Source organism: Rhinichthys klamathensis, unplaced genomic scaffold, assembly GCF_029890125.1.
Source record: "Rhinichthys klamathensis goyatoka isolate OS25496 unplaced genomic scaffold, OSU_Roscu_1.1 h1tg000150l_1, whole genome shotgun sequence".
Classification (NCBI taxonomy): domain Eukaryota; kingdom Metazoa; phylum Chordata; class Actinopteri; order Cypriniformes; family Leuciscidae; genus Rhinichthys; species Rhinichthys klamathensis.
The window spans coordinates 1,830,292-1,853,866 of NW_026606685.1; the positions used below are offsets into that span (position 1 = coordinate 1,830,292).

The window sequence follows — 23,575 nt, forward strand, 5'->3', positions numbered from 1 at the left end:
GGTTAATTTGATTGCCGGATTTGCCATGCTTTGTGGGATTGTAGTTCATTTCCAAAGTTTTTCTGTGAGATTTTTGTTCAGTTTGAGAGCCACTTTCCCGTTGGAAGCTGCTTTTGCAAACCTCACAGTTCTGCTCTGATTCGCCAATGCATTTCCAACAAACAAAACTAATGGAGCACGGAAAAGGCGAATCGCTGCTGTATGAGGTTTTATATAGAACACGAAGAACCAGAGATATTCGTTTTCCTGTCTGTGCCTGACTATCCATGCACAGATCTCTCTATCAGACAGGTGTGGAAAGGAGAGAGTGCGGTCTGTAAAATGCTCCGACTGGTCATTGATGCATCATTAAACTTTAAGGTCTGATTGTTGCAATGCAAATGCAAGCAGAGGTTTGAAGAAAATAAGCCAAGTGGAAAGGGTGGATGCTAAATTTTTATGTTTCCTTTGTATCTGAATAATGGCACAGGGACATGTTTAACTTGGAGCTTTGCATGTGTGCAACATGTTCCTTGTTCCTGGCTTTGGTTGCATACCAAGAACATCATAAGTTCATGTCAGATATGGCTTAACTCTTAATCACCTCACTATTTACATAAAATCCATTCTGAAGCCTCTTCTGGTTTGACATGTTTATAAGACATTGCTTCCTGCCTCCCTGCAGGAAGTCCACTGACCCATTGCGGTTAATGACTTTGGACACCAGCTAGCGGTTAGCATTAGCATCAATCACTTCCTCTTCTCCTCTCCTCTGTCCATCTATCTTTTTGGCTTTCTTGTGGAGCGTGTCAGTCTGTCAGAGTTTCCTGTGTGCTGTTTCCTCTCTTTTGGGTCAGTTTGAGTGCCAAACGGGATGACCTTTTGGGGCATTCAGGGATGCAACAACCCAGATGTACAAAAAAGAATTCTGAGAATTCCAGAACTCTGAGATTACAGTGTGTGGATCAGATGAGGTTATCAGTTGAGTCAAACTAAGCTGTTGGAGATTGTGATATAACTCAGAGGACTTTTGGCAGGAATGGCCTGAGCTAGTACAATTCTGATGATGCCTGTACAGAGTGAGCCCCAATTATGACCTTGAATAAGACTTAAAGTTCCCCTGTAGTCAATATTTGTATCCCTTAAAACTCATCTTTGATCACCAAACTGACATATTTAAATGTTTTGTCCTTGAAAAAAATTCTTCATGCCTTAAAATAGCTTGATTGTACCTCGACACCCTTGCCTCATTTAGTATACGTGGTTCTAAGAATATACAAATTAGCTCCGCCTCCACTCACTCACACCTGCTCAGAGATCCACTCGCTGACGGGATTGGTTACAAGGTAGTTTGTGACGTCAGCGATTTCGAACCGCGTTTTTGAGGCTTCCTTTGGTTCACTGCAGTTTTAAGGAGAAAATACTCAGCAATGGTGTTGACGGATGAATTTGCACATGGTTTGTCTTAAAGCATATTAAAAACACCACATAGACATAAAACAACATTAAAAGCTTGATTTTCACCACAGGGGGACTTTAGGATCTCTGTTGTTTATGGCACAGTTTGATGGCAACATTAGATGTGTCCCAAAAGCGAGTGAGCTACCTTGTTGTCTACTGCCTTCATAAGATCTTACTGATTGAAATGGAATCTCATAAGTTATTGATTTAGAACACTCTACATAGACAACAGCTGTACGCGCTGTAACTGTAAAAACAAAAAATATATATATATATATATATATAATAGAAAAAAATAAAAGGCCACTTAAGTATACTTACTTAGAGTAGTGTTTCCTGACTGTTTCACAACACACTTACAGTAAGCACTTTTATAATGTAAAATTAATAGTTTTACTTTAAAGTACATTTTAAATCATTGCTTTAATAATCTGTTGCCATGCTTTAAAGTGCATTTATTTTAATGTGTTGACTAACATACAAAAGCACATGTAAAGTACTTCATTATACTATACATACATTTTAAATTTAAATTGTAACTTATATAAATATAATATACAAATATAATAATACTATACAAATATAATAATTGCAAATAGACAAGTTTCATTAGAAATTACATTAAAGTATATTTTAGTTTACCATACAAGCTTTTCAGCACAATCGGCAGTACACTTTTACCATATTCCACAGACAATAGAAGTAATTATGAATTTACATATAAAGGCCTGCTTAAGTGGATCAAAAAAGCACTCTTAAGATAACTAATTGCATTTAATATACAGTAAATGTAAACTATAATACATTTTAGCTTAATTTTTAACATTTAAAAAACAGTTACATTCAGTTTGCACTAGTATATTCTTTTAAAGTAGATTATTTACATAAGTACTCTTTTTTTCAAAAGGATGCTTAAGTCTACTTCTTTTTCACAAGGCTTGACAGTTGATTTCGTTCAAATTTGATGTTAGCAAGTTGCTAAGCTAATGGTGCAATGCTCTAAGCATAAAAATGGGTAAAATAGTAATTTTTTTACGAGTTTGAATTGCTTTCATTGAGAACTTTTTTATTTCATGAAATATGTGTATTGATAATCAACAGTTCCCTCAACTCGTCTGCCATCATGGATGGAATCTTTTCACTGAGCTTGTTGCAATTTCTTTTGTCCAACAACCTTCCTTAAATTCCACATGCATGTTGTCTCTTTACAGCTTCGCTGTTTGAGAAGTCAGACAACGTCATGAAAGAGGGAACATGTTCGGCCACATGTGAAGACTTCCATCAGATGAAGATGACTGTTCTCCAACTCAAACAGAAGGTACACTATTCCAGTTTCACCTGCAGGGCTTATTCATTAAAACAAGCAGCAGATTTCTTTTTATATGCATGTCCTAATCCGTAGACTTAAGCCGACCCAACGAGAGCCTACCTGCCAACATTTCACAAGCAAGTCAGAGTCAGGTTATACAGGTCTTCAGGGATGTGTTGGCGACTTTATAGGCGAAATAAAAAGCGCTAAAACATGGCCCAAATGGCTGAGCGATCTGGTAGTGTGACTTATGTCTGTCCTTGCTGCAGGCTAGTAAATCATGTTGAACGCAGTGATGCGGTTTAGACGGGCTGAGGGCGCAGAGTCAGTGTTCTGCAGTCAGAGCGAGACTGTCAACAAATCTACTCAGCACCCTCATGGTCACGGCTTGATATATAGCTCTTGTGTGTGTGGTCCAACAGACTGTGAGGGAAAAGACTGAGAGAGTAAAAAACTTGGTGAACTTGTAAGAGTGAGGCAAAAGGTTTGGTTCTATGAGAAGGTGATATAAAAACTACTTTTTTTTTTTAAAAATAACTGTTATCAACATTGATAATTATAAGAAATGTCTCTTGAGCAGCAAATCAGCATATAAGTATGATTTCTGAAGGATCATGTGACACTGAAGACTTTCAGTAATGCTGAAAACTCGGCTTTGCATCACAGTAATAAATTATATTTTAAAGTATATAAAAAAAGAAAACAGTTATTTGAAATTGAAAAATATTTCAGAATATTACTGCTAATATTGTATTTTTGATTAAATAAATGCAGCCTTGGTGAGCAAAAAAGACTTCTTTCAAGATTAAACATTAGAAAAATCTTACACTACCATTCTGTATGTGTAATTCAATACTGAACAGTTTCATTAAAATATATTTGAAGTCAAATTCAAAATGTTCAGAATATTTTGTGATTACCAAATTTATGAGGTTACATGACGGTTAGGATTAGGATGGTGCCTTAGAAGGTATAGCTTACTATTTAGGCAGCAGTCTGCAATATTCACTAGGTTTTGAATCAGAATAGTAGTGTTTTAGTTCAACTACAGATCTTTTTTTGCAAAATTGACTGTTCTTCACGGCACATAAGTGGTTGACATTGGCACTCAGAATTTAAATATGTGCAGTCCGAGGAACCCGACACAAATCAAAACCAGAAACAATGACAAATGAGATTTAAATTGCTTGCAAAGGGCTGGACATAGACACTTGCGCAGATTTATGCGCTTGGCCTAGGGCTGTATCTGCTGTGTGTGGCGAGACCTCAAAGGTCTGTGCGTGTGTGTGAATGTACTGATGTCCAGAGCTCAGAGGTTAGCAGGTAATGGATACTTCCAGTTCTTTGAAGTGAAATACTTCACAAAGAACGCTTGTAAAAGACAGGCACTGATCTCAGTCCATGCACCAACCTGAATAATTCAGGGATTTCCTGTTTTTGTAAATGGCATATGTTACAGTTTATAGATCAGATTACATGCTCATGTTACTTTGGTTTCAATTATAATTCTCATATCTTCCTTGTAATATCGCATATTTTAGCCACTCCCTCCTGTCAGATGATGTACAGTACCTGTCAAAGGCTTGGAAACGTTACAGTTTTTGAAAGAAGTCTCTTATGCTCACCGAGGCTGCATTTATTTCATTCAAAATACTGTAAAAACAGTAATATTGTAATAAACATTTTTGTGGAAATGGTGATACTTTTATGAATAGAAATTTCAATGAACAGCATTTAATTGCATTTATTCAATTTATTAAAGCTTTTATCAAATAAAAACCTTTTGTAACATAATAATTGTCTTCACTGACACTTTTGGTCAATTTACTGCATCCTTGAATGAATAAAATTTTGATTAAAAGTATTAATTTCTCTCTCTTTTTTTTTATCTTACCACAAATGTTTGAATGGTATCATTGTTTCCGCAAAAATTTAAGCAGATTATAATAATAAGAAATGTTTCTTGAGCAGTAAATCAGTACATTAGAATGATTTCTGAAGGATCATGTGACACTGAAGACTAATGATGCTGAATATTCAGATTTGCATAAAAGGAATAAATTACATTTAAAATATTCAAATAGAAAACAATTCTTTTAAATTGTAATAATATTTCACAATATTACTGTTTTTACTTAATTTTTTTATCAAATAAATGCAGCCTTGGTGAGCATAAGAGACTACTTTCAAAAACATGAAAAATTGTAGTTTCCAAATTGTTGTACTGTAATTGCTATCAGGTGACCGTAACATCCTTAAACATATGCTGGAAGAAATAGTTCTAACAAATTTACTCAACGTCATATTGTTGAATAATCGGGTTAGTTCCCCTATTTAAGACATGAAGTTGTATGCAATCCTTACCAGCACTATAGTGCATACACACTGACCCACTCTGTTGTCACCTCCCTGGTCAGAGTTCTGGCCGCTGGAAGTTTTTCAATGAAGTACTCCCGGTTATTTTCCGGGGTCACAAAACTGTGCGTTTTTACGTGAAAAAATGATTTGCGTTTCAAAGCTTGATTAATTTACCACACAAAAAACACGCCGGTCAAAATTCATACCTCAGTTTTAATCGGCACTATTTTCTATCCATTTCTATCAATCCGCGCTGCTGTCAACGTCAACAGTGCGCACGTTCCGATCAGCTGTTGATAGCGCGACTCGCTGACAACATGTCTGACTGCGAAACTTCTGATGATGAAACCAATTTTAGCACAATGTCAGACGAATCAGATGATGAAAGTAATTTTAGCAGAACAACAATGTTATTGATTGCAACACCAAACCTCAATTGTGTGTGTTCAATCAAATAGTTTTCTCAGCAAATTGTACCAATATCCCTATAGGCTATACCAGGGGCGGTTTCTTCATTAGGGCGATTGGGCGACGCACCACCAAAGTGTAAAAGTGACTTTTTCAATCACATTCACAATCTCATTCAACCACAGAGTTACGCTAGCCGTCACTATAGTCCAATCAGCGTCATGTCACGTTCTGTAGAGTACCGCCTCTTTTTGGGCGATTTCACTATGGCTGAGAATCGCCCAGAGTGTTCCCATAGACTTGCATTCAAAGATGTTTTTTTTTCTAACTGCAGGCACTGCAATGCATTCTCTATGGGTTCCGGGAGGGCTCGCACTAACGTGCTTACGTCATCATACGTATCCTTAACTTGTGCAGCGATTGGTGGGAACAAACACACACTATTAAAAATCTTTAAGATTAAGTGACAAATAATATTTGAAAACAATTTTGAATTTGAATAACAAGAAAAAATGAAACACTACTATAATATCTTTATCAAATGTGATTAAAAAAATAAAAATAAAAAAGAACGAGAGCGAGAGAGACTGTTGGGACCAGTTGAACTTGAACAACGTCATGGCGAACGCAGTCATAACACAGTCATTTATCGTGTCATTAAAATAAATACCATTCAGCCCGTCGTAGTAATCAGCATACATTGAGCAGGAGCAAGTAGCAACAGGAACAACAAGATCTAGGAGGGCCTTGGGAGAAGAAGACAAGCAGAGGCTGTCTAAAGAGGTATTTATTGCTGAACATTTTAATACTCGAGTGTTGGAAAATCTCACTTTGTTTTTACAATCAGTTTAGGAAAGGATGGTAGCAGTCTTTTTTACTCCTAGCATTGTACTTTGAAATTTGTACATTTCCATTCGAACACCAACACAATCTTTATCCTACATGTCAACGATTCAGTCAACAATATTATTTGTCGCCACCTAGTGGAATCTTTAATAAAATAACTTAAACTATCTGAGTGGATTGAAAATACATTTACTGGTCAAAAACCCTTGTCAAACTCCATTTGAGCTTGAATTTTGGTAAAATGTTAATTAACGTAATAACACACACATACACACACACATCATCAGCGCTGTCGGACGGAAGCCTTGTCCAAAACTGTTACTTTTCAGGAAACGAAAGAAAACCTGTTTTTCCCCCAAAATAATTCCCAAGCTCTTTTAATTCTTTCCATTCGTAAAATATTTGTAAAACACATTGACAGATGTAAAGGGTGACCAATAGCATTAATTTTTGAAAAAATAGGGAAATATACAATATGGATTCTGCCTGATACATTGTTGCTGTCGGGATGGAAACCTTGTATCTCTATATTTATATTATAATAAATAATTTATTTTATAACTAAAATAAATTTATTTATTTTGTCAGGTCTGCAACACAATCTTAAAGTAGAGAAGTTGCCTTTACATGCTTAAGCTGTTAATTCATCCATTGCATGGGTGGACCTTATCCTTATCAATAATCCAAACATTTGCCCCCCCTGAGAGATTTAGCAGGAGCCGCCACTGGGCTATACTGTTTTTATATTAGACATCTTTTCACGTGTTTTATAATGGAGTCTAAACATCAGCTTGTTTACCGTACAGTTTAGACATAGGATCATAAAGTTAGTAAATAGAGCTTACCCGTGGTACTGGTACAGCAAAACTCTTTAATTTTCCTTTTCCTCCTTGGTTGGGGATGTAATCGTCTTCGCTGAAGTGAACACTACACACACGAAAATCCTTTATTCTGGATATTTTAGCTCCCGCAGGGTAGCCGATGGCAACCAGCCAAATCAACAACACGCGCTTGCACCCCCTGCTGGTGAGGACGACTAACAGCAGATGGATTATGCTCGGTAAGCTGTCTCATAGTTATATTCGAAACAGGAAAACGATGGAATCTGAACTTTGATCCCGGCACATCGTTGTGGTCACAGCCTAGGAATTTACAAGTTCGCACCATTGTTAATTTAATACTTTTTACGTCGTTGTCAATCGATTGTGTAAACACTATGGAACAGCTGATCGGAACGTGCGCACTGTTGACGTTGACAGCAGCGCGGATTGATAGAAATGGATAGAAAATAGTGCCGATTAAAACTGAGGTATGAATTTTGACCGGCGTGTTTTTTGTGTGGTAAATTAATCAAGCTTTGAAACGCAAATAATTTTTTCACGTAAAAACGCACAGTTTTGTGACCCCGGAAAATAACCGGGAGTACTTCATTGAAAAACTTCCAGCGGCCAGAACTCTGACCAGGGAGGTGACAACAGAGTGGGTCAGTGTGTATGCACTATAGTGCTGGTAAGGATTGCATACAACTTCATGTCTTAAATGGGCGAACTAACCCTTTAACGTTTTGTTTAACTCTCCTTTCCTCAGATTTCCTTGTTGCCAAGCAACACAGAGGTCAATAAGCAGATGACCAATGAAAAGATGATGATGACACACTCGTTTTTACCTGGACCTCCTGGGACACCTGGGCCTTCAGGTGAGCTTTGTTAACTGTCCTTAACTGTAACCGTCTTGCTTGCGGGACGCTTGCCGCTCTATTTTATCGCCTTTTTTCCTATAACATATTTTAGTCATAAAACGAAAGCGTATACACTCAGAATGCATCCTGTGAAAACCATTTTTAAATTGGACATTGCGTTAGCATGAAAACGGTACTTTACACTCTTTTAGCGGGCTCCTCCCTCTAGGCGGTGTCATGTTTCATATTACAAAATGTATTTTAACTATTTTATCATCAACCTTTTCTAATCTTGACTAAACACATATCATTGGAAAGGTCTGAGACTAAATGTTCCATATTTGGTGACTGTTTTGTGATAGAAGTGATATTGTGACAGAAATGTATTAATATGTTACAGGAGAATGCATAAAAAAAATTCAGTGGCATATAGGTGTCACCTGGTGGCTAGTTTTGGTATAAACAAAATCAAATTTTTGTGGAATCTACTTCAAATTTGGAACACAACTTAGTTAGACATATGGCTTTGATTTTATAGCAGTTTTAGAGTAAAACTTGTCCTGTAACAAATATTTTGTATAAAATAAAAATGTTTATTACAGTACATTTGCTTTACAATAAATTTTAACTTCTATAACATTTTTGCTCTTTAATTTTTTAATAATCTGCTGCGTGTCTTTTTTTAAAAATAGACCAACCTCAGGTCTTTATTCCAAAGCATTCACTTATTACAAACATTTAAGTTTAGAAATGGCATTTCTGTGTCTATGCTCAAAAAGGAGGGTGACAGTTATATAGGCCCTGTCCCAAATGGCGCACTTCATGCGGACTTTCGGTCTCGTGGACTTAAATTGCGCGTGCTCGCCGAGTCTACGAGTCCGTAGGCCGTCCCATTTAGCATTTTAACGCTCTGAAGTGTGCTCAGCAGCGCCCCCTTTGTACCCTTGAAGCGGTCTTCCGCGAAGCCCGCATAGATGCAGGCTCCACGCACTTTAACTACCAGGAATCCTTGCGAAAGGCCAATCAGACAACGGATGGGAGGAGATTTCGCTCACGGACAATTGTTAACATGGCTGAGAAGAAAATATTTAAGTGTAATTATCATTACGGTTTTTATGACAAGTTTATACAAACATTATGATCATCGACCAGTGGTTGATGTCTCAAACATAGGCTAATAATAGCAAGCTGAATAATACGATCGCATTATGATTCATTAAATAAATAGTACAGAATGTCAGGGCTTTACTGAGTCATATGTAAACACCTGTAGCTCCTGTCCATAACAACAATCAGACCGTCTTCCTGTTTCCGGCGTGACGATCAAGTCTGTCCCAAAAATACCTAAGGGCCCTATAGGTCTGCACTACATGACGTCACCGAAGTGTGGACTCTGAGGAAGTCCACAAGTCCGGAGTGTGCCATTTGGGACAGGGCTTTAGTGTTTATTTTCTCCATTCATGTCATCCTTTTTTTTCTTCTTTTTTTCTTTTTTTTGCATAATGCCTTTCTTCTTTAAACCTGTCACTTCTTATGTTTCTCTCAGGGAGCCCAGGACCCAAAGGTTTCCCTGGCCCCCCAGGACAGATGGGGCCACCAGGTTTGCCTGGTCCCAGAGGAGACATGGGGCCCATTGGGCCCTCACCGGACCTGTCTCATATTAAACAGGGACGACGTGGCCCAATGGTACGTATCAATCCTCCTAAGTAACCTGGCTATGTTCACACTGCATTTATAAAGTGATGTGCCGCTGAAGAAGGATGAGAAGAAAGAAAACAAAGTTTTTCTCGTACAGTTTTTCCTCATGTTTTGATTGTATAGAGCTGTCACCGTAATACAAGAGTATAACAGCTCTTTGTCCTTCCACTGACTAAGTCTCATTGGCTTATTGGTGGAGTGTCCTCTCCACCAATAAGCTGGTGTGTGGTGGGCGTTCTGGCGCAATATGGCTGCTGTCGCATCATCCAGGTGGATGCTGCACATTGGTGGTGGTTGAGGAGATTTCCCCGTCCACATGTAAAGCACTTTGACTACCTAGAAAAGCGCTATATAAATGTAACGAATTATTATTATTATTATAAACAACCACCGGTATGAAAAATCAGCAGTGCAGAATTGTGACAAATGTTGATCTAGAGTGACGTAAAAGTTGCATGAATTCAGATGTGACTGTTCAGACTGAGGTCGCACTCAAAACATCAGACTTGTATCTGGTTTAGGACCACGTATGGAAGTGGCTCAAATCAGAATCGAAAAGATCAGATTCCATGTGGTTTGTTCTGTTCACACGGTGTTCTGCAAAAACATTCGGGCCACTTTTGCCTATACGGTCTGAACGTAGCCCTAGAGAGCTCACAAACCATGTACTATCAGCTATAATCAGTATCCTAAAGTGTCTGATTTGAGGACTAATGTGCACTAGTTCATTTTACTGCATCTATATTAATCATTGTAATTAGCCTAGTCTTGCACTGCTCCATTTAATCCTGATGTATGTTAATGCTTCGGACACAGGGCAGTGGTGCTGTTTTCCATTGCCATTTGTCTGTTCCTCACCATTAAGCTCTGTGAAGATAACTCGCTTTGGCTCAGCATCCATTTTGTGACATCCGGGTGGCCTGTGGGTTACATTCTTGAACATAAGTCTAGTTGGGTGTCCACATTTATTATGACTAGCTAAAGGATGTACTTAAGCAGGTTCAAGGTTTTTTAATCAGTGGTGCTCGATCCTTCTCTTGGACATATATTTTCCCACTGAGGTTTAGTTCTAGCCCTACTATAACATTAAATAAATAGTTTATTTTTTCTAAATTTGTGAAATAATCTACAATATAATAATAATAATAGTAGTACTAGTACTAGTAGTAGTATTCGTAGTAATAGTAGTATTTGTAATTTCTGTGTTATATTAATTAATATTATATAGAAATATAATATAATCAGTCAGTGTTATTTTAGAATTATTTGTTACACTTTAGTTTAGGGTCCAATTCTCACTATTAACTAGTGCATGCTAACCTTATTAGCATGCTTATTACTATTTATTAGTACTTATAAAGCACATATTAATGCCTTATTCTGCATGATCATATTCTACATCCCTTAATCCTACCCAATACCTAAACTTACCTACCTTACTAACTATTAATAAGCAGCAATTAGGAGATTGAGGCAAAAGTCAAAGTTAATAGTTAATTAATAGTGAGAATTGGACCCTAATCTAAAGTGTGACCGAATTATTTATAAACTATTATAGTATTTGTTTATTTTTATATTTCAGTGTTAGTTTAAGCAATTTTAGTACTTTTAGTAATTGTTAGTTGCCAAGGCGGTCAACATTCAAAATTTGAACTCTGGACTTGGTGCGATCAGGCATTTAAACATAACCTCTGCTGGAAGTTAGGCCTCCAGGAGTAGGATTGAACACCCCTGGTGGAAAGATTTGAAACATCATTATACACTTACAATTGTTAGTTGTACTTGATCTTAAACTCTTCATTTTACACTTTTAGCATTTGCAGATTTATTGAGCCAAGCTTCATTTTAGACACAGCATGATAGTGATATAGCTCGCTGACCTGCGATTGCCATCGACGGTGACACGCTTTACACTTCCTGTTACAGACTGTTAACCCTCATTACTCTTTCACACATTCTTCCCCAGACTGACGGTCTCACACAGACACACACACACTTTTTCACACTTAAATTACAAGTGCTGTGAATCACAGCAGACTTTCTAATGTTAACCTTTTCAGCAAAATCATCACTTTGCGGCATGTGTGTATCTAGCCTCTGGAGACAATGTCTTAAGTTCATGACCGCGAATATTTGTAGATCTACTGAGAAATTAGGTATGTTGTTGACATGGAAATATCACTGAATGTTTTCTTTATACACTTAAGATGCATTTGTAGTTGAAATATTTGTACTCTAAGGTCATGAACACTGAGTAAATCTGTAATGTCTGCTCTCATTTGGGACATAATCAGTTTTGAGCTCTTGTAGCCATGGAATTCTTTGTTTTTTGGATGCAGTTCCATTTCGTGTTTGCTTTTACGGGAGGCTCTTAATAGTTTCAACAGCCTTGTAAGACTGAAACTGGATCAGCAGGTGCAGGATCTGTTTTGTTTGCACTAAAATCATTTAAAAAGGCTTTGGGCTACCAGCGTATGCGGTGTTGGATTTTGGACCATTTAGATTGCAACAGAATATCCTGCTTCTCACTGTTGAACCTGCTTGAGACTAATTTAAATTTACATGGAAGAGATTGTGTGTGACTTTATCACACTATTACACTGCAAGTCCTAATGGCCAGATCCAGTATTTTGACACTTACCAGTTTTTATGTCCCGACTGTTTACATTCATTTAAGGCATTATCGACTGTGTTTACATTTAATACTGCGCCAAGACATACTTTTCTTTGACATGAAGTACCATTTCATTTTTTTTCTTGTTAATCACTGTGTCATATCAAACCCACAACCCACAACAAAATATTATATACACACAGTCCCAATTTCAAAACATTGCCTTCAGTCAAATATTAGTACAAATCAAAGACATTGTATATTCTTTAAAAATATTATTGCTCATGCATACAGTTGCCCCCATGATGCTGTGGTAGTGTGAGTGGTTGCCAGGGTGTTGCTATGCAGATTCTGCGTTGTGCATATTTGATGTTTAATATGCAGTTTGTTTTTGTTTTTCACATGTATGCAACAATATCTGTCCCAGATATCAAAAGGAAAATAAACTGAATTTATTGACAGTATAAATATATTCTTAAATGATACATTTATTCTTATTTAATTATTTTAATATTTCTTGAAGTAATTTAATTAAGTAATATGTTATTAATAAATATTTTAATATATATAATAAAATATAATAACTATATTTTAATAGATCATTTATATTGTTTATATTAATTGTAATTTAACATAATTTAAATAAATTAAAACCACATTCATACTTTTTTCAAAGCGTCGCTTTGACAGTAATTTATAACATTAATATAATTAAAATTAATATTAAAATAATTTAATAATAATACATGCATTTTTATTCAACTAATTAATATTAATTTTAATTAATATATTTGTTATATAATGTATAATATTACTGTTATATATAATGTATAATGTATATTATTTAAATTAAATATTAATATATTTATTTAAAAAAACTATATTTAATTTTTAATTGAAATAAAATAGGGATATAGCTTTAAGTTTGCAAATTTCTAGCTCCAATAAAACAACAGATTTTCAGCTCTCCAGATCATGCCTAGCTGGGTCACCTCCGCCTGAGCTAGCGTTTGAACACGTGTCCCCTAAACCCCCTGACCTTCAGCTGGATGACCTCTGACTCTCTGAAGGGGGGCGTCTTTGCAGGTGGGGTGGAAACTAGGACGGGTAACAGGAATCACTTTCATCCTTTTTTTTTATTCCTTTTTTGTTCTTGTCTGTCCTCCTTTTTCATATTTGATCACCCATCCTTTCAGCCGACGATTGATAGGCTATATTTCTGACCAAAAAAGCTGGTTGTGTGCCAAGCCTTTTGTAGTACATTTTTCAATATGCCAAAACACAACATACATCCTACCTCTGGATGTTGACAAATGATAATGGCAATAACAGAGAAAAGGCTGACTGCGTTACTGCACATGGGTTGCTTTCTTTGGCCCGTGTGCTTCTCAAGGCCGACTGTTACCCCGTCTGATAGAGTCGACCTTTTGCTTTTAATGCATTGGACCACATCACTAAAGCGTGAGTCGTCAATGAAGAAAAATACTTCTGAAGTTGTGTAATAATTTATGAATCCTGGATGTAGAAACATGAGCCCTTCAATGCTCTGGAGTCGTAGCTCATAATATAAATTTATTTTGAGAGTGTTCAAAGTTTCTTTTTTTAAATTTGATAAATGAGGAGCAATGCCGTTTGGAACAGTATACTTGGAAAAGGCTGTTTAAGGAGCTGCCGCCAGTTGCGTCTGTGGGATCGTGTTGTGTGTTGCATGTGCATGAATACAAGTCCGAGACCCTACGTGTGTAGTCATGAGACTCCCCTGTCTGTCACAAGCGCTCAATCCATGAACACACGTATTCTGTGTCTTTACTAAAGGACTGTTAACGTTGCCGCTGGCCCAGAAACAGCTCTCTCTAATCACCCGCATAAAAACAGAATTCAATGCAGTATTTTTAGATCAATGAATCATGTTTTCCATTCTGGTACAAATGCGTCTCAGATCTGCCCTAGAGATCTGGACAAGCATGATTTGATGTGTGAAAATATTTGGAAGTTTTGGAACAGGACCATCAAATCTATAATTTGATGAATCTAGTATTTCCTGGATTGCTGAAAGTCCTTACTTTGGCCTTTAGCTTTCAAATGGGTTTGTTCGGATCAAAAGCTATTTTATGAAGACTGATGAACTTTTAAACATGAACTCTTGATTGTTTGTTTGTTGGTTTTTATTTAAAGGACAATTCTAATAGTAGTTTTTTTACAGCATGATAAAGACTTTTTATTAACAATAACATTATTATATTTCTACATTTCTGGAACCTAATTTAAGCCGGGTGCACACTGTGCGATTTTGCCATGATTTGGCCGTCTGAGACAAATTTCACAAATCCTAAAAGAATCCTCCGGACAACTATTCTTGCGTGCGTCCATTTTTAATGAATTTAAAAAAAAAAAAATTATGAATTTCAATGATGACAAATCTTGGAATAGTTTTAGCATGTTATTGAATTATGGCAATGTTTCAATTACGAATACAAAACAAAGACGTGAACATTTATCAATTGTGAATTAAAGGGGCGTAACACCAATCTCATGTTAATCTTGAGTACCTTTAGAGTAGTATTGCTTCCTTCATATCTCCGAAGAATCTTTTAGTTTTATCAGATTTATAAAAGACAGATACAGCTTTACCGCTTCTTTCCGAAAACAGTCGAGCCCGTGCAGCGCTGTGGATGACTTCCGTAACCCGAACGAAGCATGTTGATGTGGGAGCTCTCGCTCTCGCTCTGGTAGATGTGTGCGCGTTCTCTTCCTGGAGAAGTGCCCATTCAAGGAATTCCACCCTTCATGGCGTCATACAGGGCCATACTCGGAAAAAACTTTCCAAAACTTATACGAACCTTGAGGGAGTGTATTTGGAACAGAAAGACTCCGTCATACGTCCAACAGGTTTTTTTTTTTTTTTTTTTTTACTTTGGCCATGTTTAGCATGATAATCCAACTTTGTAACAGTGTAAATAAGTCATAATGCATGAAATAGCATTAGACATCCCCTTTAAAGCTCCAGTCCGTAACTTTTTTGGGTTAAAAAAATATCCAAAATAAATTTTTGAGCAAGTACATAACCAGCCAGTGTTCAAAACTATCTTGCCTTAGCTCGATTCAAAGCGGTAAGCTTGTAATAATGTTTTTAATTCCAGTGGTACTGGTGGATTTCTGCGAGAAATTTAAGCATGTCTTTGCGTCATTACGTCACATCTGTACACAAAGAAGAAGTCTCGGCTAGTAGGCTATATTGCCTGTGAGGATGCTGGAGGTGGAGATTTATAGCCTTTTCTCACAGCACTTGATATACTTAAACTTATTAATTTGATGGCGGATCCAGAAAGGTTCAAACGACAATCACCGTGACAACTGGAGATTCACCCGTTGTAAAATGCAAAAGACTTTTGACTGAGAGTTTGGAAAAAGAGACTGCAACCGGCCCATGCGAAAACAAGGATAAATATCTGAAGGGCTTTAAATGTAGTCACGCAATGCTGATGTTGTTAACATTAACAATTTGAGAACAAAGTATAATTTTCACGGTTTGACGTGATATGATACGCGATCGTTAGATTTAATCAGCGCCATTTACTGCAATGCTTTTTTTTTGTTAGTTGGTCAGAAGAACAAAAGTGGATGTTACTTACTTGTTCAGATGACATTTTCCAGTGAAAAATCTTATCTTGGCCATACTTCCAAAAAGTAGAATCTGTGATTCCGAATGACAGTTTCCACACCGGCTCGGTGACTGACAGCCGCACATTCTCCTCAAAACATTGGATTCATCCACGCTGTGCCGTGCCGAGGTACAACCCACGTAAAGTTGATAATTCCATGAATGACTGCAATTGCAGATTTCGAACTGAGATGGCGACAAAGAGGAAAAACTGCAGACTGCAGCTTTAAATAATACAACATTGACAAAAAACAGCACAGAATAACTACAACCCATCCATATACAAAATAACTGATTTTCAAAAACAAAACGGCTGACCTGTTACAGAATGAGCCGGAGACTCCTGGGCTTGGATTTAAAAAGTGTCGCCGTTAACCTGCGGGCTAATGGACGGGTTATTTTCTAACACACAACTGCAACTGCACAAACTCACCGGCACAAAATGCCTGAAACATCCTGGATAACACAGATGAGAATCAAACTAATCAAGCATTAAACAAAAACATTTATTTATTTGATTTGAAACGTTATAATAATGTTTGTAATTACATTAGAAACAATAAGGGAGGTGGAGGGTTTCAGAGGAACTCTAAAAATTACAAGTTTACAGCAAACAATGAACCAGATTATTTAAATGTTGAGCAAGCAATCTCATTGGCTGCTGGATCAGCAGAGGCCAATCAGCTTGTGCCATGTGGAAATGGTGTGATTGCTTGCAGATTCCATGTAAAGGACCTATCAGCCCATCAGACTGAACTAGATATTTCAATCATGACAACTCTCTGAATAGTTGTAGCGTGTTATTGAATGTTAATGTATTTGGTCTTGGCAGACTTGCTCTGCTATATGCCCATATACATTTAAAGAAAAAAATGTAAACTATATGCTATTTATGGAAAAAAAAAATTTATAGATATGTGTGGTTTTGTGTTTAATCAAAATGTGTTGTGTGTTTAGGGTCCTCCCGGGGCTCCAGGGAGAGATGGCATGAAGGTACGGTATGTTTTCTATCTATCTTTATCTCTATCCACCACTTTTCAAAGCCATGGCCAAGGGCTATTTTCCATGTGCAGAATGCAAATATTTGGAAAAACAGGATAAAGATGTTTAAGATCAGTGGTGACCAATCACTAATGAAATAAACTCTTGTGTCGATGACCAAAGGCCAAAATGTTCAAGTATGACATCATAGATGGCGTGACGAATTACAGATATTTCAGAATGTCAAAACACGATTATTACGGTCTTGAAATGGCAAATATGATTAGTCAAAATATTGAGTTTTTATTGAGTAATTACACTGAGGGATTTCACAATACACCACAGATAATCATGGTATATAAAAGCTTTGATATCATATTTATATTATCGTATTTATCATATTGTATACTATTATATAACTGTCAAAGTTTGTGAACTACAGATATATTAAAGGTCTATGTCATCACATGTAAATCAAGTATACTGCCGTTACATGTGATCTGCTAGCTCAGTCTACAAACAATATTAAAAACAAGCACAATGGTAAAAATTGTCTGTTTTGCCAACTATTATATCAAATTATGGAACTAAATTACAAGGTTGTTCATGTTACATTATAATTGAGTAATTGTATCACTTAAAGCCATCAATGCTAGACTTGGAGACTGGTTCACAGACATTAAAATCCACTAAAAATAACTGAGAAATTAAATCAGAAATGGTTTAATTATCTACAGGCAAACAAATACATGAGCAAATGCTTGTTCAAAACATTGCAAGTACACAAAGTTTATTTTTGCATTACTGTGGATGTAAAAGGTGGCCTTCAAATCCTGTGCCATTAAACCGGATGCTATTATTCAGGTAGCTAGCTATAAATATGTCGTCAGTTTAAGTAACTTTAACCAGATTGATTGTCCCACCGTGACTGTAATTGATCTAAAAGAGAAAACTGATTTCAGAAGTAAACACTTCACTGTTGCAGCCTTTAAAGTTGCGAAGGGGGGAAGGGGGAGCTTATGTTTTTGAAAGAAGAATATTATTTAAGGCTGCATTTATAGTAAAAATCTACTTTAAAAAAAAAAAGTAATATTGTTTAATATTATTACAATTTAAATGTTTATTGAAACTGTAAAACACCATCATTCAAAAGTTTCGGGTAAGTAATATAAAAAAAAAGAAAGAAATTAATCATTTTATTCAGCAAGGATGCATTAAGTTGATCAAAAGTGACAGTAAAGACATTTATGATGTTACAAAAGATTTCTATTATTTTAAATAAATGTTCACCTAAATCAATTTATCAAAGCATACTAAAATATTTATCAAGGTTTCCACAAAATTTTAAGCAGCTGTTCCAACACTGATCATAATAAAAAATGTTTCTTGAGCAGCAAATTAGCATATAATATAAACCTATAATAATAATAATATTTCACCATATTGAAGTTTTTGCCTTAATTGGTGAGCATAAGGGACTTCTTTCAAAAACATTTTTTAAAAATCATAATTATTCCAAACTTTTGACCGCTAGTGTGTCAAGTATGTCTCAGGCCTTAGGTGAACTGCTATACAAGCATGCTTTTCCATTGTGTTTGTTTTTCAACATGTATGTGCACGGAGAGGTTCAAGGTTGATCCGCGTGTAGTATGTGTGTATAGTGTGTTTTTCTGGTTTTGTATCTACAAATTAAAAACATCTGGGCCGCTTACTACCTCTACGTGAACTCTGACCCTACATAATCCCCACAGAGGGGTCAAAATCTCACAACGTCTGTCTTTGTGGTACCCACTGCCATACCTCACCCCAAATGAGCTATAGACCAGCGTCAAATGGGGCGCAGAAAGAGTGCTCAGATAGCATTCGTGATGCTGAATAAACCCATCGCTGTCTTTTGGTTTTATGTACCAGTTAAACTGTATTGTGTAGTGATTCATTCGCTGGCGTTTGAGATGCTGAACGATGGAGTAGAGACGTTTGATTTTGACTAGCGATGGCTTGTTTTCTCACGTGCGATCATGTTACTGAGAGATAGCGGGCAATAACTGTCCTGTTGGACTTCTCATGGCTTCTTTACTGTAATCCTGCTAACCCAAATATTTGTTTGGTTTCTCCAGGGAGAGAAAGGGGTTCCCGGCCCTTCCGGACCTCCAGTAAGAACTTCTTATCATGGCACTTTCTCTCATGGTTCTTATGTCTGGAATATATTTGTCTGTGTTAGCCTCTCTCACTCTCACCTTTGATCAGCTTTCATCTGCATGTCTCTCTCTCAAAGGACTAAAGCGGACATCTTAGTGTGATTATTCACAAAATCAAGTCTAGAAGATTTGTTTTTCTTGAAAAAGACCCAAAATCTCTAACCCTTGCAAACTGTGCCATGCAGCTTAGCATCAGTAATAGCAAAACAATTATTATTATAAATGTATTAAAAAAGTATTATATTTTTGATTATATATTTAAATTATCTGTGGCATTTATATCAAAGCCAACTCGTGTTTTTGGTCTCTACCCTTGTCATTTAAATAATCTTTTTTTTCCTAACAATATTTATTTGTTTAATATTGTTACGTTTAAAATTAATTCTGTACGTAAATATTTTGCTATTCTAAAATAATGCCTGCAAAATCACTGAAAATAGATCTATCTATCTATTTATTGTTTATGTTGTTCTATTTATCTTTTGTTTCTCATTCTATCTGTCGTTTGTTCTGTTATTCTATCTATCTATCATTTGTTCCGTTGTTATATATATATCTATCAATCGTTTGTTCTGTTGTTATATCTATCGTTTGTTTTGTATTTCTATCGTTTGTTCTGTCATTCTATCTATCGTTTGTTCTGTATTTCTATCTATCGTTTGTTCTGTCGTTCTAACTAACGTTTGTTCTGTATTTCTATCTATTGTTTGTTCTGTCGTTCTAACTATCGTTTGTTCTGTATTTCTATCTATCGTTTGTTCTGTCGTTCTAACTATCGTTTGTTCTGTATTTCTATCTATTGTTTGTTCTGTCGTTCTAACTAACGTTTGTTCTGTATTTCTATCTATCGTTTGTTCTGTCGTTCTAACTAACGTTTGTTCTGTATTTCTATCTATTGTTTGTTCTGTCGTTCTAACTATCGTTTGTTCTGTATTTCTATCTATCGTTTGTTCTGTCGTTCTAACTAACGTTTGTTCTGTATTTCTATCTATTGTTTGTTCTGTCGTTCTAACTATCGTTTGTTCTGTATTTCTATCTATCGTTTGTTCTGTCGTTCTATCTATCGTTTGTTCTGTCGTTCTAACTAACGTTTGTTCTGTCGTTCTAACTAACGTTTGTTCTGTATTTCTATCTATTGTTTGTTCTGTCGTTCTAACTAACGTTTGTTCTGTATTTCTATCTATTGTTTGTTCTGTCGTTCTAACTATCGTTTGTTCTGTATTTCTATCTGTTGTTTGTTCTGTCGTTCTAACTAACGTTTGTTCTGTATTTCTATCTATCGTTTGTTCTGTCGTTCTAACTATCGTTTGTTCTGTATTTCTATCTATTGTTTGTTCTGTCGTTCTAACTATCGTTTGTTCTGTATTTCTATCTATTGTTTGTTCTGTCGTTCTAACTATCGTTTGTTCTGTATTTCTATCTATTGTTTGTTCTGTCGTTCTAACTATCGTTTGTTCTGTATTTCTATCTGTTGTTTGTTCTGTCGTTCTAACTAACGTTTGTTCTGTATTTCTATCTATCGTTTGTTCTGTCGTTCTAACTATCGTTTGTTCTGTCGTTCTAACTATCGTTTGTTCTGTATTTCTATCTATCGTTTGTTCTGTCGTTCTATCTATCGTTTGTTCTGTCGTTCTATCTATCGTTTGTTCTGTCGTTCTAACTATCGTTTGTTCTGTATTTCTATCTGTTGTTTGTTCTGTCGTTCTAACTAACGTTTGTTCTGTATTTCTATCTATCGTTTGTTCTGTCGTTCTAACTATCGTTTGTTCTGTCGTTCTAACTATCGTTTGTTCTGTATTTCTATCTATCGTTTGTTCTGTCGTTCTATCTATCGTTTGTTCTGTCGTTCTATCTATCGTTTGTTCTGTCGTTCTAACTAACGTTTGTTCTGTATTTCTATCTATCGTTTGTTCTGTCGTTCTAACTATCGTTTGTTCTGTCGTTCTAACTAACGTTTGTTCTGTATTTCTATCTATCGTTTGTTCTGTCGTTCTATCTATCGTTTGTTCTGTCGTTCTATCTATCGTTTGTTCTGTCGTTCTAACTAACGTTTGTTCTGTATTTCTATCTATCGTTTGTTCTGTCGTTCTAACTAACGTTTGTTCTGTATTTCTATCTATCGTTTGTTCTGTCGTTCTAACTATCGTTTGTTCTGTCGTTCTAACTAACGTTTGTTCTGTATTTCTATCTATCGTTTGTTCTGTCGTTCTAACTAACGTTTGTTCTGTATTTCTATCTATCGTTTGTTCTCCCGATTTATCTATCAATCGTTTGTCATTCTATCAACCGTTTGTTCTGTCATTATATCGTTCTACCGTTTATGTTGTTCGATCTATTTTTCGTTTGCCGTTCTATCTATCGTTTGTCGTTCTATCTATCTGTCGTTTGTTCTGTATTTCTATCTATCAACCGTTTGTTCTGTCATTATATCTATCTATAGTTTGCTCTGTATTTCTATCCATCAATCATTTGTTCAATTGTTATGTCTATCAATCGTTTGTTCTGATGTTATATCAATCTATTGTTTGTTCTGTCGTTCTATCTATCGTTTGTTCTATCATTCTATCTGTCTGTCGTTTGTTCTGTATTTCTATCTATCAACCATTTGTTCTGTCATTATATCTGCCCAAGCTCCACAGTAAGAGAGGAACAACTCAGTAATTTAGACATACAGAAAGAGAGCCAGTGTGTTGAAAATGTGACTCATCTGTATTTTTACATGAGTGCTTTATGCCCATTTCTATTAATCCTGAGGATTTGGGACAATTCTTACTCCAGCGACGTTCATGTGATGATGATGTGTTTGCGTTTTCAGGGCCCGCCAGGATCCTTTGACTTCCTGTTACTCATGATGGCTGACATTCGTAACGACATCGCAGAGTTGCAGAACAAAGTGTTCAGCAGACCGTTGCACTCCTCGGGAGAGGACTTCCCGTCTGCCCCAGACAACTGGAGGGATACCCAGGAAAGTCTGGACTTCGGCTCCGGAGAAGACTACAAACCCCAGAGCCCCCCCAAGAGCACCAGAAAGAGGAAATTGCCCCGGACCTTAAACAATCCTGGTTGGCCAATTTGAGACTGTCCTCAGAGTCAGAACTGAAAGAAAGAACTGATTAAAGAGAGAATGAGTATTGTAAATATCACAGAATGACTGCTATTTAACTGTATACTCGCTGAAAAAAGGCTGAATGTATTTCATTGTATGAAATCTCTATTTTTATAACATAAAGGATGTACATTTTTGTAATTTGGGCATTTTGAATGTGTCATTTGTCTACCAAAATAACTAATAGGTGTTCTTCTTAACCGCTAATTTCTTTGTAGGTCAAAAAATATTTCTCTAAAAAAAAATTATTATAGTTTTTATGAAGATATATTTATACATTAATCATTGTAAGTTGAAGTTAGGATCATTTCCAACTTAAGTCCAAAAAGGTATGAAGTTTAATTTATTGGATTGTTTCAAATATTACGCATTTTAAAACTATAAAACATGCAGTGCACAACTGTTCAAAAGTTTGGGGCAAGTATGTTTTGGGCCAGTATTGTTTGAAAAAAAAAAACTTTTATTCAGCAAGAACACATTCAACATATTCATTAAAGAACATATTCATTAAAGAATCGTGAAAAAATATATATTACTGTTTTAACAAAAACAGCACAACTGTTTTCAACATTGATGATAATCATAATAATAATCAGCCTATTAGAATGATTTCTGAAGGATTATGTGACACTGAAGACTGGAGTAATGATGCTGAAAATTCAGCTTTGCCATCACAGGAAAATTGAAAATAGTTATAAATTGCTGTAATATTCCCCACAATACTGTTTTTCATGTATTTTTCATCAAATAAATCCAGTCTTGGTGAGCATTCTTTCAAAAACATAAAAAAAATTCTTACTGAGCCCAAACTTTGGATGGTATGTGTATACAATGCATATAACTATAATATTTTACTTATATAATTTAGCTTACTTGACTAAATTTGCATCATTAACCCTTGATATCATGATAATAGCAGTACCACACACATTGTGGAAATTTGTTTAGCTTTTATGAAAATAGACGATGAAAACAAACTCTGTCTACACACAAAACTGAGTCCAATTTAGATGTTTCTTCGAGTTTACTCTTTATTAGTCACACTTCAAATCCAGGCCAACATATCAGCATTATGAAAACAGACGCTTAGTTCACACCCATTATTCAGCAGTAATGGAGGCCATTTAGTGTGAGTTTTCATTTTGAGATTTTGCAGTGGGACCAACAGCTGTTTTTCTCTGTCATCCTCGCATATAAAAACACTCTGACGTCTTTGAACTCTCTCTTTGTATTCCCCCTCACAGTTCATGAAGCGGATCACAGCTATGGAACGCCATT

At 36.0% G+C, this 23,575-nt stretch overlaps 1 protein-coding gene across 1 annotated transcript in view; it reads left to right on the plus strand.

The window, feature by feature from the left end:
• Positions 1–22,438, plus strand: part of ccbe1 (collagen and calcium binding EGF domains 1) — a 68,478-nt gene extending 46,040 nt beyond the window's left edge. Inside the window, exons 7-12 of the mRNA XM_056258303.1 lie at positions 2,652–2,758; positions 7,949–8,057; positions 9,586–9,725; positions 16,970–17,005; positions 19,111–19,146; positions 22,007–22,438. Of these exons, the coding sequence (XP_056114278.1) occupies positions 2,652–2,758; positions 7,949–8,057; positions 9,586–9,725; positions 16,970–17,005; positions 19,111–19,146; positions 22,007–22,267 (689 nt within the window). The 3' untranslated portion in view covers positions 22,268–22,438. The remainder of the gene's footprint in view (positions 1–2,651; positions 2,759–7,948; positions 8,058–9,585; positions 9,726–16,969; positions 17,006–19,110; positions 19,147–22,006) is intronic.
• The last annotated feature ends 1,137 nt before the right edge of the window (positions 22,439–23,575 follow it).